The sequence below is a fragment of the Vicia villosa genome, linkage group LG3 (assembly GCF_029867415.1).
Source record: "Vicia villosa cultivar HV-30 ecotype Madison, WI linkage group LG3, Vvil1.0, whole genome shotgun sequence".
NCBI classification, from domain to species: Eukaryota; Viridiplantae; Streptophyta; class Magnoliopsida; order Fabales; family Fabaceae; genus Vicia; species Vicia villosa.
The window spans coordinates 73,745,620-73,761,073 of NC_081182.1; the positions used below are offsets into that span (position 1 = coordinate 73,745,620).

At 30.4% G+C, this 15,454-nt stretch overlaps 1 protein-coding gene across 2 annotated transcripts; it reads left to right on the forward strand.

The window, feature by feature from the left end:
* The first annotated feature begins 1,534 nt into the window (after window positions 1-1,534).
* LOC131661881 (tropinone reductase homolog At5g06060-like) lies at window positions 1,535-3,108 on the forward strand. Of its 2 annotated transcripts, none has more exons than XM_058931530.1 (5): window positions 1,535-1,778; window positions 1,856-2,063; window positions 2,426-2,513; window positions 2,620-2,726; window positions 2,807-3,108. In XM_058931530.1, exons 1-5 carry the CDS (start codon window positions 1,684-1,686, stop codon window positions 2,999-3,001), a joined length of 693 nt encoding a protein of 230 aa, XP_058787513.1. In that variant the 5' UTR covers window positions 1,535-1,683; the 3' UTR covers window positions 3,002-3,108. The 2 variants fall into 2 exon arrangements, with proteins under 2 accessions (XP_058787513.1, XP_058787512.1); XM_058931529.1 differs by having other exon boundaries at window positions 1,539-1,778; window positions 2,297-2,513.
* The last annotated feature ends 12,346 nt before the right edge of the window (window positions 3,109-15,454 follow it).

The window sequence follows — 15,454 nt, forward strand, 5'->3', positions numbered from 1 at the left end:
TATTAATTAAAAAATAAAAAATATTTTTTTCTCTCCCCTACTCAATCACAACCACCCCATGAATCCAATTAAAAAAAATTAAATTTTAAATAAATTTAAAATTTTCTCTTTTTTAATTGGTTGTTCCTAACACTCATGATTTATGTTCGTATCCATGCAAGTTTTTCTCTAACGGTGGTTTGTTGGGTCAATTTGAAAAGGTTGGGCCTGGCTGCTTCATACGGGGATGGCCCAAATTCCAATTCTAAGGCCTTAGTGAACAAGGCCCAAGACTGAAAAGGCTGGTTGCGAGATATCATTTGAAACCACGAGACAACGTGTTTTTCCATATGAACGGCGGCGATAGTAAGACGGTGATTGTCCGGCGTATCATAATAATCAAAAAATTGCTCTGCCTTAAAGATCCAATTCATCACGTCAGAACCATCAAAGCGAGGGAAATCCAGTTTAATGTGACGGACCTGAAATGGTGTATGCGGCGGCGGTGGATGGTGTGAGCTACCGCTGATGGAAATCTGGTTTTCATGGAGGTTGCTAAGTTGGTTTTCTAACCTCTCAAAACGGGCCAGATCTAAGTGACGGTGTTGAGAATATTCGGTATGCCGCCGGTCGGAATCGTCCAGAAGCCTTTGCAGTGCCTTGCTGATTTCGGAAATGGAGCTTTCCATGGTTTTCATACGGGTGTTTTCAGCCATATGGAGGACAATGAAAGCACCAAATGTAGTGTATGGATAAAACAGAGATTAATATAAAGGAAATGGTACTGTAAAACTGCTATTAAAATCAATGCAACAGTACAACTTTAAATGAGAAATATGGCTAAGCCATTTGCAGTAACAGTATAGAGGAATATAATGAAAGATAGAAAAGCATAGAAGCTTGGAGAGAGAAGAGAGTCAAGTTTTCCACCACTAAATTCCTCCTCACCATTGCCAATGATTGATCTATTTAACAAAGTGCTCAGTGTATTTTCTGTTAGGAATCTTGGGCCTCATTCCACGTCTTGGCTCCTCACAATAGGGATCAATTGCCATCTGTCCTTTCTCATCATGTGACTTATTGACTGCAGTGACTCTTTTGTCCCTCTCATTCATAACACAAACATAAGATAATTGTTCCTCCATGTTATTCTCGATGAACAAAAATTATTTAGAAAGATCAAAAGTATAGATAAAAAATTTTAAAAATGTGAATTTTTAAAATTTATAAAGACCATGAAACATATTTGAACAATATAAATAATACTCTTTTAATCACACAACAATCAAACTATTTAACCATCTTACATATATAAAAAAATATTTAGATAAAAAATTGAAAAAGTGAAGAAAAAAAAGGAGAAAAATCTACTTTAGAATATTTAGAAGTTAATTTTAATTTAAAACTTAACAATAAAAATGCATTTCATACATACACACACAAAAAAATAATAATAATAATAACCTTCTATAGCATATTATCCTGAACCTATGCTAAAACCCACCCAAAAATTGATATTTATAGAATAATTAACAGATCAATCTTTTTACATGGATCCATGTAGATGTATAGAATCCACACAAAAAGACTTCAATGATTGTAGTATATTGAAATAAGATTGTAAAAAAAAAAATGCGTTGGTGTCACTCTCACTTTTGAAGAAAAGAAATTTGAGATAAATCAAGAAATTACAAACAAATAGAAATGGCAGCAACTGAAAAGTGCACTTCCAATGGATCCTCACGATGGTCCCTCAAAGGAATGACCGCTCTCGTCACCGGCGGAACTCGCGGAATCGGGTCAGTTTTTTTCATTCAATTTTGTTCCCCTTTCGTGAAAAATTCAATACTTAGATCCTTCCCCATTTCAATTTCAGACATGCCATAGTGGAAGATTTGTGCGGATTCGGTGCCACCGTCCACACTTGTTCCAGAAACCAAACAGAGCTCGATAACTGTTTGAATCAATGGCGTAGTAAAGGCTTTTCGGTTTCTGGATCTGTCTGTGATGTGTCTTCTCGAGACCAAAGGGAGAAGCTTATTCAAGAAGTTACCTCAATCTTCAATGGCAAACTTCACATTTATGTAAGTGTAAAAGCTAGAGACTAAGACGTGTCTAGTATCTGATACATGTTGTCAGGTGTCTGACACGATATCGATACATGTGATTGCATTAAATCACTTACATGTTTTTGAATTATAGTATACTAGTACATTACTATCTTGGAAATAAGATGGTAATGTTTGTCATAACATTGTTTCGTACCGTCTATCTTGTCGTAGATAATAGATAGTAATGAGGATTGATCCTCTAACAGGTGAATAATGTTGGTGCAAACTTTAGGAAACCAACAATTGAGTATACTGCTGAAGTATATTCAGAAATTATGGCGATTAATTTAGATTCCGCGTATCATCTGTGCCAACTTACACATCCTCTTCTGAAGGCATCTGGAATGGGAAGCATTGTGTTTATTTCATCTATTGCTGGTGTGGTGAGTTTAGGTACTGGATCAGTCTATGCAGCAAGTAAAGGTGAGAGTTATCATATAGCCATACTTGTTCAACTTGTTTGTCGTAAAATGTTTTGTATCAAGTCGACCAATGAAACTGAATGTTTAATGTCCGATTCTGTTTTCAGCTGCGATCAATCAGCTTACAAAAAATTTGGCTTGTGAATGGGCGAAAGATGGCGTAAGGAGCAATTGTGTTGTTCCTGCTACCACTAATACACCACTTGTAGAACATGTAATGTTCTCTTTAATAGCTACTGGTATTTTTTTCCTCTCTAATTACGGGTCTTGCTTATTGTTTTCTGTTGTGAATAGCTGCTTCGTAACAAGCAATATGTAGATGAAATGTTGTCTCGAACTCCTCTTGGACGCATCGCGGAAGCTCAAGAAGTTTCGTCCTTGGTAGCTTTCCTTTGTCTTCCGGCTGCGTCTTACATCACAGGGCAGGTTATTTGTGTTGATGGAGGACTATCAGTGAATGGATTTCAGCCCAGTATGAGAATAACATAATATTCATGTGCTTCATGGTTCATTGTTAGTTATCTTTGGAACAAAGAATTCTTATTCTTTCATTTGACATTTTGATTCAATTACAACCTTGGTGGTTTTGTTTTTCCTGTCATATTTTCAGACATGAATGATTTGAAATATTAATTGCATATAAAGTATGAATTTAAAAGATATTAATAATAAATTTGCTGAAAGTATAGCTATTTGTTCTTCGTAAGTCTTATTTATAGAGAAAGAAAATTAAGTAACCAATACTCCAAAGACAGGCAGTGATCGTGGCAATTATGCCGTTGAGCTAGTCTCGACAGATTGTATGTTGAAAATCGACAAGCATTCTAAAAATTTCTTTAACTCGGCTGCTATTTTATTGAACTTAGGATCGGAGATGATATTCTGTCGATTGATGGTTGTTGAATTTCTAAGATAAAGTACAAAAAGAAGTAAACTCAAGTAAAAAATAGAGTACAACCAGCTTTATTCATTATGTTCTGAATTTTACAGAGTACAGAAAGCTATATATATATATATATATATATATATATATATATATATATATATATATATATATATATATATATATATATATATATATATATATATATATATATAGTTTGAAATTAAGAATACTTCTATTAAAGTCCAATTCAGGTTAACTAATTGTTAAACTAATGTTGAATTATATTAAAATCAATATCACCATTATTTTAACAACCTCCTACAGTTAAACTAATGTTGAATTATATTAAAACCAATATCACCATTACTTTGTATGATCAGGAAGGGTGGATTGATCAGCTACCACAGAGACACCAAATGTAAGTTCAAAGACAATAAAGATGGGGTGTGATGATGATGAGAGAACAGACTAGTAATTCCAATTAGTGGTAGGTTGAGATGAATGGTAAGGAAAATATGCTCATAATGACAGATATTTCTATATAAAAAATTGTCTTTGGTGTTGATATTTAAAAGAACAACCCCTTTGACACAATTCTTGTAGCTTAACAAGAAACATTTTCTGCCACATGGTTCAGATTAAGTTATGTGAGAATGTAGAGTAGATGCAAAAGTTAAAGATCCAAAATCTTTTGAAGAATGAAAATCAGGGTCAGTATTATGTAATATTTTGTAAGGGGGTTTGTTTTTTAGGATGAGGCTAGGAGTTATATTGATAATGTAAGGGGAATGAGAAATGACAGAAGATCAAAATTGTTTTGGTAATCTAGAATAATAAAGAGGAGCTCTAATGATATTTAGGATGTGTTAATGTTTTCTTTCTATTCTATCATTTTTTTAGGGGACTCCATACAATTAATTTGATGAAAAATACCTTTTGAAGTGGGAAAAATAAGTCCGAGAAACTCGGGATTTTAATGGCAGAATTGTATTGTGTTTCAATGGGTTTAACAAAATTGACAATATGATGTCTGGCTTTAAATTTAGATTTCATAAGTATTATCTAAGTGTAACAAATAATATCATCAACAATAGTTAAATAATAATAATGACTATGAATATATTTAAAAGCAATGGTATCCCAAATGTCAAAATAGATCAACTCATAAGGTTTCAATGCTACATTTGAACTTTGAGTATATGGTAACTTTTTTTGTTTGACATAATGACAAACATTACATACTGCCTTTGAATCAAGAACAAGAAAAGAAAAAACATAACAATAATCTAGAATGAGATATATAACATAATCTAAGATACCATACACATATCAAGGTAAAGTAGTAGTGGCAACAACTATCTTAGAAACAGGCAGTCCATCTTTCAGAATGAAGTTGTATAATCAATTAAATAATTTAGTATAACCAAACACCCTCTTGGTTCCTGCTCTTGAATTAAACATTTTGAACCAAGAAAAGAAACAATGTAATTAGAATCCTCACATTGTTTTGACATAGAAATCATATATATTTTTTTAAATTAAGAACATAGAGGACATTTGAAAGTGAAAGAATAGTTGAAAACATGATAATTCATGTGTTTAGCTAATACAAACCAACCATTAGGTAATTTGAAATTAATATGTACTTGTGAAATATAATAAGGGTTGATGAGAGTCAATTCACATGCAGAAAGCAAGAGACTCTCTATATTAGGGTTTCGTAGAATTAGTCAACGAATCTCCAAGCCTTAGAGTTGAAGTATTTATGGAGGACTTCTTATGCCGAATCAGAAAGAGAGAAACAATTTTTTCTTAGTTTTCTAGCGAAGGCATTAAAGTAAGGGAAGATTGATTCTTGTGGCGAGTCCCTCAAATGCTGCTAAGGGCACGCGCAATATTTAGAGCTTAAGGCATGTTGGCTCAAGTCTCGAGAATGTATGATTGTTATGAATCGTAGATCATGTGAATGCAAACACATCCAACCGTTGGTTCTTTCTCTTTTCAACTACAAGTGCACGCCTACGCTAGGGAAATGATGGCCTACATGACCGATGTGGTTTCCTCTTCACATTTCTTCCCAAAAATATGTCTGATAAGACAACAAAGATCATTCAGTGAAGGTCCAACATAAATATGTCTAATAAGGAAACAAGGGTACTTCGGTGAAGATCCAACATTAATATGTCTGATAAGACAACAAGGATCCTTCAGTGAAGGTCCAACATAAATATTCCTGATAAGTTAGCAAGGATCCTTTCGTGAATTTCCAACATAAATATGTTTTATAAGAGAGAAATGATCCTTCAGTGAAGGTCCAACATTTACCTATAACATTTCATAAAATCCACAATGCTAGAAGATAAGTCAAAGGAATGGGGCGCCTCATTAAAAAACATTGCCCTTGCATGGAAAAAGAGTGCTACCACATTCCTGTTATAAAAGAAAAGTAAATGTCGATAGTTATTACATTGGCATGATAAACATCCTCTCCTAATTTAATCGGAAAAAAACATAATAATTAATTGTAGTAATATCTCAAATTTAACGAGTTCTAGTTTTTTTAGATGAGTTTTCCATTCAATTGTTCGAATTTATAGGCTCGATGTGGCAACTTCTGGTGTATGCACTATGGTCCTTCCCAATTAGGAAGTAGCTTCCCCATTCAGATGGACACAACTTGTTTAAATACTAGATTTTCATCCTTCATTTCCCTTGGATCACCTTGGATTTGTACCGCTTGGCGGATTTTTGCTTTGTCGCATACTCACAGATATGGGAGATCTCTCTGGCTTCATCAATCATATTATAAGTTACTCTCAATCCTACTTCATTCTCTTCCTCAATGAAATGCTCACGACTTCACATGGGTGTGTCAATTTTCATTAGCAGCATGGTGTCAGCGCCATAAACCATCCTTAATGGTGGTTTCTTAGTGGTTGAGTGGGGTGTCATATTTTATGGCTACAGAACATTTGTAGACAATATATTAAATATAATTGCATTACTTAGGAAAAAATGAGGTTAAATGGAATCAAAGAGAAAGACTAAACCTCGTGCAGTTGTTCGAACCACATATCATTGATATCCTCCAGCTTCTTCTTTATTTCGCACATGATCACCTTGTTGGATGACTTTACTTATCCATTCTCCTGTTGATGGACGACTGAAACTAAAATTGTTTGAATTTCCAACTAATTACAGAAATCCACCATAGTAAAGCTAGCGAACTAGGTTTTGATATCTGAGATGATGCTCCTCAGCAAGTCAAACTTGCAAATAAGGCACTTAGAAATATCACACTCTTTTTATTGTGATTTTGGACACGACTTCGACCTCTATTCACTTTGTAATTTAGTCCACCGCCATGCTCAAATAATTCAACTGACCTGCGCTAAAGGAAAATGGCCTAGGATGTCCACCCCCCAATGATAAAAGGGCCAGTGACACGTGATGGAATAAAGAACTTTGACGTGACGAAATAGGTTAGAATATTCGTCTGTCAATGTGACTTCCATAGACCCCTTCATAGACCTCAATGAGAACCAAGGTAACCTCATCCTCTCCCAAACATATAAGCATTGGGAAGGCTCTTCCCATACTGTAGAACTATCCTCGTACCATGGTATACTTAAAAATTATTCTCCTAATACTCTTCACTTCAAATTCATTTGAAGAAATCTCTTATGTTGTCAAGTAGCAAACAATATGGGTCATCCAATTTTGAGTGGTGGCTACACATATGGCATTGAATTCTTTATTTTTTGTTATGGGCTTGAACAGGGTTTCATATATTACCATTATGTTATCACATAGATTTTTGGTATTAGCGAGCTTTAATAGAAGGTATTCTCGGGAATTCTATTCTCTGGGCATATAAATTATCTCTAAGGACTGAAATATTTAGAAAAATCATGAACTCTCTAAGTAAATTTGATGATTTTGACCTCCTTTGTTTGATACTCGATTGCTACTTGATTGATGATTAAATAGGAATCACTCCAGGCTCTAAGATTTGAAGTGTCCATCTCTATGGTGAGGTTCACCTCATCAATGAGGGCTCCATACTTAGTTTGATCATTGATGGCCCTGAACTCAAACTGAAATTGTGTTTGTTGAATGCCAAGATGTCAGACACGATGTCGTAATAATGTGTATGATAAGAGTAATACATAATAAGTAAAATAATAACAATAAGTAAAATGACACATGAATTGGTAACCCGGGTTGGTGCCAAGCCACCTACGTTTGGAGGGTGTTAACCCAAAAAATGAAATTTACTCTTAATAGTCAGAAGTACAAATTGGTCTAATTTAAAATCTCCTAGTTCAATGTCATTTTTATTAATACTACCCGTGAATTTCTATTAAGGAGTCCCCTGAATATGAAACCCTTCTCACTTTACTCAAACAATCTCCCAAATGTCTGAGAAGTTACAATAGTTTCATAATGATGAAACAAGATTACAACTCAAAATAATTTGTTTCTTAACATAGGAATAAGACTCTAGAATAGAGTATTACAAAACAAGGCAAAAAGGCTTAAACAAATAAACACTCATAGCTTAAATGTGAAAGGTCTAAATCTTAATAATGGCAAACTCTTCCTTAAATAGCAACAAGGTCTAGCTTCAAAGCCCATTAGAGTTTTCGTATTTGAATACTACTGAACAAACCACAAGCGCAAGTAGCCAATTATTTATTATGTTGATTGGAAATAATTGATTGGTTAAATCTTGATCTTATCATAATTAATCTGTTTTAATTTTGTTGAATGATCTTTAGGGAAAACTTCCTTATTCAAAAAGATGCATGCAAAATTTAACATGATTAGATAAATATATAAACAATTATTCAATCAGCGCGATATTTACTCACTGCATAGCAGCATCTGGGCGAGACAGAAGGTCTCACAGTCCGAGGAATATTATGCTCCACATGTTTCTTTCTTGTTTGATCACATAGAGATAGAATATCTCACATAATATCATGGCATATTGCTACACATGTTGCCTATAAAATGACGTCAATAAAATGTAACAAATTCCCCCATTTGGCCAATTTTTAGGAAAAATTCAACATGCAAGATGCAATGCCTGATGAGACAGGAAATCTTCATGACAAGATTATCATAACGCATCTGAGGGCGACAAAATAAAGCAAATAAGAACAATCATAAGCATGCACTTTTAAACACACATACTTGATGAACCATAGTTTCAAGATGGAAATACTGGATATGGGTATATTAACCATGGGTTATTGCCTGTTGTTAGGGAGAAATGACACTCAGAGACGTCGTTATTTCATATTTCGATCAGTGAGATGCCCATCATATTTGGTGATGTATCATTCCTCCTACATCTCCCGATCATGGGAAAATAATTAAACTACTCCATAACAAGTAAACCTGAGACACTAAACATAGTGGATAATTATTTGAGAGGTGACTTGAGAAAATCCTAACGTAAGATAGATGACACGAGAGGATGTCATATTAGGTTTTCATTCCTAGGGAGTATATATGAAAACCAATAGGATGCAGATGTGCATGTTGATAGTGATGATGCACGCGTTGCATACCATAGAGCATGTGCACTGAGTTCATACCTCTTAGTTTTGGTTGGCACGTCCATATTTGTGGACAAAAGTGATACATTTGTCGATGTTATTTTCTTTAGATACTTCATTGACTTGGATAGGTTTCACGAGTACAATAGGGGGATTTCTCGTTTGGTGAACCTCTACTCCAAGTTAGCTGAAAGGTAGTTTATGGAAGACTCGTCAGTTGACAGGAAATAACTGTCTATTTAAATTAAACAATATGCACCTTAACTGATATTAATTTCATAACGTGTGCTACATTGTTATTAATATTTCATTTGGTCCTAAAGGATGTAAGTTGTGAGCCATATCCTCGTCCATGGAATACGATATATGACTACATCCAATGGTTTTATAGAGTGTCACATCCTTATATAACACCAGATGCAGAAGGAGAGCCTTTTAGTCAAACTCACAAGGAGATTCTAGAAGAGGGGCAGGCAATGGCAGTCCATGTCATTGATGTGTTCCAATATGTCATCCTATTCTGACTATTTAGAGAGAGGCCATAGCTAGAGACGAGTTTGAGGAAGGAACTCCTAGATAGCCACTCTACATGTCGTCTTAGTAGAGACGCGCCATGAGTTGCAATACAGTTGGCAAAAGAGGAACAATAGCGTTAGATATACGCAGTAGTTGTCTTTTATTTTTTTATATTTTGACATTCCGTATTATGGTTTGTCATGGGATTGGCTATAACATTTTGACATTTTGTATTTGATATTTTGACATTCAAATATACACAATATTTTTTCCATTTCAATCTTATTATTGAATGACAAATGTGTATGATTTATTTTGGATCTAATTTATAAATGACTTATAATATAAGGTTTATTAAAAATGTCGAATATTACCACGGAACTAATCCGAAGAATGGAATTTAAAACTATTTTTCTCATTATAAGAAAACACAAAAAATACACGGATAATATGAATCCGAAAATTGAAATTCAGACATATTTTTGACAAAAAATAGACGCCACTTTAATAACGTGATTTAGTATATAATAGATATGGCCGAATTTTAAAATTCAAACTATACAAATGATATTTTGAAATTTTCATATCCTGTGTGATCACAACATAAATTCTAGTGAACAATTCCCAACAAAATATTTTTTTATTTGGATCATGCTTCTTTACCATACACTAGACTAATATAATGTTCTTCTAGGGATAGTATATATATTGTTCATGTCTATTTGCTTAATCATCCAAGTTTTTTTACATATATTTTTCTTATTCAAATTTTTTTACATATATTTTCTTTATTGAAAAGTGCTCGCAACACTTTCTTTTCAACCCTCACTATTTTATATCCGCTCACTATCTTTTACCCACGATTATTAAAATCTTCAATCTATAATTTCCATATTTTAGGTTTACTTTGATACTACAACAAAGTCATTATTTTTCTTTAGATAGATCAAAACCTTGATGTATGCTTTTACTCTAAATTTGTAATATTAATTAATTCGTGTTTATGATAAGCTGTGCTTTTAGTGTAATCATGAGCAGCAAGAGTTTGTTCTTTAATTTGTAAGAAATCAACAAGTTTCACACAATATTTTCACTAAATTATAGGGCAAATTCATTAGTAAATTAGATCCGACTTAACATATTAGTTTTTTTATATATTAAACTGATTTTACCATTTTACAACGCTAGTCGTTTGAAGTACAACTATAAAAATATTATATGTCCATTAAATATGTTATATGTTAGGAAAGTTTATGTATAATTTTTTGCAAACGTGTGACATTAAAAAGTTAATGTTATAATTAGCATGTTTTGAGATTTAAAATTAGTTTGATATTAATATAGCATAAATAATTAATTTGTTACAAATGTAAATCTTAAAGATGCATTTGACTCATATTTTAACATGCATAGCCCCAAATGAGAGCAAATATTTAGTGTGAAACTTATAGTGCAAGCGCAAGTTAGCATTATTTCCTTAAAATATTAGCTAGGGTCCATCGCGAGTGTGGTTTGATGTGTACATTATGTTGGAAATCACATGATTCAAACCATCTTCTTTTTAACATTTTAAGGAATATATTTATTTATATTTCAACTAGAGTCAGCTAGTACTAGACAAATTATTTTTCATATTAAGGTATATACTGATAGTTGAATGTGTATCTTTGGATTATTTATAATATTTTATTCCTTAATTAAAAATGTCTCATTTACAGTTTTTTTTATTTTAAAATAAATATCAATTCACGTATTTAATTAATGTTTATGATAAGTTGGCCCAATAATTAATGTCAAAATGTTATGATAAGTTGTGCTTTCAATGTTTATGTATTAAATAATGTTTATGATAAGTTGTGTTTTTAGTGTAATCATGAGCACAGAGTTTAGTCTTTAATTTGTAAGAATAATTAACAAGTTTCACACATTTTTTTCACTAAATTACGGGCAAAATCATCAATCAAATTAGTCCCGACTTAACATATTTTAAGACCAAATGCATCGATGCTTCAATTTTTTATAGATTAGGTAAATAACAAAAATTAGCTTTTTGTAATTTTAAATATTAAAATATTTTTTAATTATTTACTAACGTTAGTATTTAGTGAAATACAATTATATAAAAAAATTATTATCTTTTTTGTCCTAGATTTTAACATTAGAGTTTATTTTGATTTTTAACTTAAAAATATATATAATTATACTTTAAATTTTTAAAATGTATTGTGATAATTATTTTTATCTAATTAGCGATAGAAAAAATTAAATAAATTGTTATTAATTTTGTTGTTAATTAAATAAAAATTACTAACATAATATATTTTTAAAAATTAAGGAATTAATATAAATATTTTTTAAGTTATAAAGCAAAATAAAAATCAAGATTAACATAAAAATATTAAACCAAAAAATTAAATTTGTATGTCCAAACCAAAATAAAAATAAAAATCGTATGTCCCTTAAATACCTGATATATCATGAAAGATTGCATATAATTTCATCTCAAATTTATTCATCCTATTTTTGCTCAAACTTGAAAAATCTAACTCATAATACTTTTCACTCTCATTCTTATATAATCTAACTTGACAATTTTTTTTTTGGCAAAAATGTGTCATTAAAAAAATTGTTTTAATTAGTTTTGTTTAACATATAAAATTAATTTGATATTTAAATAACATAAATAATTATTTTGTTACAAATGTAAATTATCTTAAAGATGCATTTGACTCATATTTTATCATGCATAGCTCCAAATGAAACACTAAATAGTAAATATACAGTGTCTAGTTTAGTGCAAGCGCAAGTTAGCATTATTTGTATAAAAATCTAGCTAGGGTCCATCGGGGGAGTGTGGTTTGATGTGTACATATCTTTGAAATCACATGATTCAAACCATCTGACTTTCAACATTTTAAGGTATATATTTATATAGTTCAACTAGAGTCAGCAAGTACTAGACAAATTGTTTTTCATATTAAGGTATATATTGGTAGTTCAATGTGTATCTTTGAATTACTTATAATATTTTATCTGTTTCATAAGAATATCTAATTTCCATAGCCAGCTTTTTTATATAAATATTTATTTATATAATATTAATATAATATTTATTATTTTTTTATTACTATATTTTTATTTATTAATTTTCATTTTATTTAATTACTCTACTAAATATAATCAATATGGATATTTTAATAAATTATACTAATTTAATCATTAAAATTGATACTTCTAAGATACGTCAAATAAAACATTTTTTATAAGCTAAATAGAATTTTTTGAAGTTATTAATTTATAAATATTAGTAATATTTTAATATACATAAATATTGCTTAAACATTAAATTCTAGAATAATAATTTACACTCATTTAACTCAACTAACACATACCAGTTCATATGGATCGTTTCAAAAAGAGAAATATTATGCTTACACCTGAATTTGACACCACACCGTATAAAAATACGGTATCATATACATTTCCTATTTAATTATTATTTTTATTCAAATTGAATTCTGTGCCACACTTAAAAATAAGCTTCCATGCTCAGGTGTAAGCATACGGTATATGTTTTCAAGTGTAGCTATAGCATACCTCTTTCAAAAATAATATATAGTTCAATCATAAATACACTACTATATATGTGTCTCATATTTGATATACTTTTAATTAACAAAACCAAGGGGCGGATTTCAAAACCAGTATTAGTAAATGTAAGCAGGTAGTGTTACAACATGACATCATGAATCTTAGGAAACAATGAAATATCTAGTAAGAAACATTAAATATGACAAAATGCACAAGGTATAGAAATGTGGTTTTGTTTGTATAATAAAGTGGTTTTGGTTTTGAATGTATATACATGCTTACTTTATTCATGTAGCAAGCACGCGTCTCTGTCGTGTAAGACTGAGCTCAAGTATATGAATTGGTGCAGAGTAGTGGCAAAGCCATATGCAAAAGTATGAGTTGATTCATGAACGGTGCGGTGCTACTGAATCTAAGAGGTTGCAGAAAACAGCACAAAATTTATCTGTCGCATGTCTTGCGCGTGTCATATGAATCAAATTGTTGCATAAAAACTATGACACGTTTTTGTTTCTGCTATTTTTTAATGTTGCTTGTTCATCACTATCAAGCTACTTGCTTTTAACTTTCAAGAGGTGTGTACTTCAACTTGCATGTAATTAAGAGTACTCTAGGTACTAGTACATAGTAGATATTTTTGTTTTTATTGTTAAATTAATGTTTTTGCTAGCTGGCATAAAAAATTAGTATATATTTAATTAAACTTTTATTCTTTATTTTTCTTATTTTTTAACTATATATAGGGTTAAAAATAAGTCGAGTCGAGTCGAATTTGCTTCAGTTCGGTTTGACTCGTTAAAAATTGGTTCAACTCAAATTTTAATTCGAGTTCGATTTAAATTTTTTTAACTCAAACTCTATTTGTTATAAGTTCACGAACAACTCAGTTCAACTCGTTAGGTTTATCTCGTTAGGTTCAACTCATTTATTTTAATGATTTAAATTTTATTTTTTAAATTTTATTTTTTTAATACATATTTAATATTTTAAATTAATATTTTTTTAATAAAAACATAGAAATAAAATAAAAGTTATAATTTTTAAGTTACTTTCTTTAAAAAAAATATAATTTATATGATGTTGATTTTATGTGTATAATTATTTTAAGAAATATTTTGCTCTTTTGAGAATATAAATTATCAGTTAGATAATATAATTCATCTCATATATAATTGAGTTGTACGAGTTAAATTACATATAGTTCATGTTCAGCTCATTTAATAAACGAACTTAATTTTCACTCATATTCAATTCATTTAGGTCATTAATGAACCTAGTTCAACGATTTAATTATCTAACTGAATTTCAAATTATTTTTAAATTGAATCGGTTTACTGTTATGTATTAAAAAATTAATTTTAAAAAAATATATAAAATTGATTATAATTTAAATTGAGTTAAATATAAAATAATATATATTTAGATTATTTTATGCAATTTTAAATTGATAAAAAAATATCAACATAAAAATCACATTTAAATTTAAAAAATTATAAACTCTAATTTTAAGTAAAATAAATTTTAGAATCAAAATTAATTTTATTTTAAAAGAATTAAACACCTAAAAATCATATCATTTTAAAATTAATTATATATTTTTAAATTGTTTTTATCTTTTAAAAAATTAAATCAAATAAATAATTTATCTCATTCACAAAATGTATTTTTCTATTATAAATTTAAATAAATATAGAAATAGATAGAGAAAGAGAATGAATATAGAAAATATTAAAATAACTTGTTTAAAAATGACTTACTAATATCCATGTATTGTAGGAGTAATTAATTAGCGTAAGTTCCGAAGAATGTGTTTGGTAAAAGCACTGAAAAAAAATCAGATTATGGGTAACAGATGCAGGTGCTAGCTGAACCTAATGTGGCGTTTGTTAGTCACGTGGCGAGCCCAGGGTCACGTCACCTGCTCTGTTTTTCATGGTTTGACAAGTACCATAGGCCCCGGGAGACTCACTTACTCTTTAGAGATCATTCATCATTTTATTTTTCTTTCAATTATTTCACCAATCTATTTATTTTCATTAGATGATATTTATTTTCCCTTGTCTCTCCATGTCTTAAAAAGTAACTTAATAATGGAATAATGTGAAATGTGAATGTGAGGATGTTGTCCGTAAACAATTAATGCGTTGTAATTGTATGACTAAGGATTACTCTCTCCGGACTTAATTATAAATATTTTTTTAAAATTTATTAAATAATGAATATATTTGATCTTTTATGTAAATTGAATACGTTTATTATTCAATAAATTTAAAAAGGAAATTTTTGCTTATAATTATGGCCGGAGGGAGTACAATGTTAAGAGTTGTTGTATTGCTGTTTAAGTAAAATATAAGAGTTATAGTGAGAGAAAGGAGCTTCCAC

Excerpts from the sequence above, each read along its gene's own strand:
- LOC131661881 (XM_058931529.1), top strand. The coding sequence starts at position 1,684 with ATGGCAGCAACTGAAAAGTGCACTTCCAATGGATCCTCACGATGGTCC. Across the intron at positions 1,779-1,855 it reads GGCGGAACTCGCGGAATCGG|ACATGCCATAGTGGAAGATT; the intron begins GTCAGTTTTTTT and ends TTTCAATTTCAG. Across the intron at positions 2,064-2,296 it reads ATGGCAAACTTCACATTTAT|GTGAATAATGTTGGTGCAAA; the intron begins GTAAGTGTAAAA and ends ATCCTCTAACAG.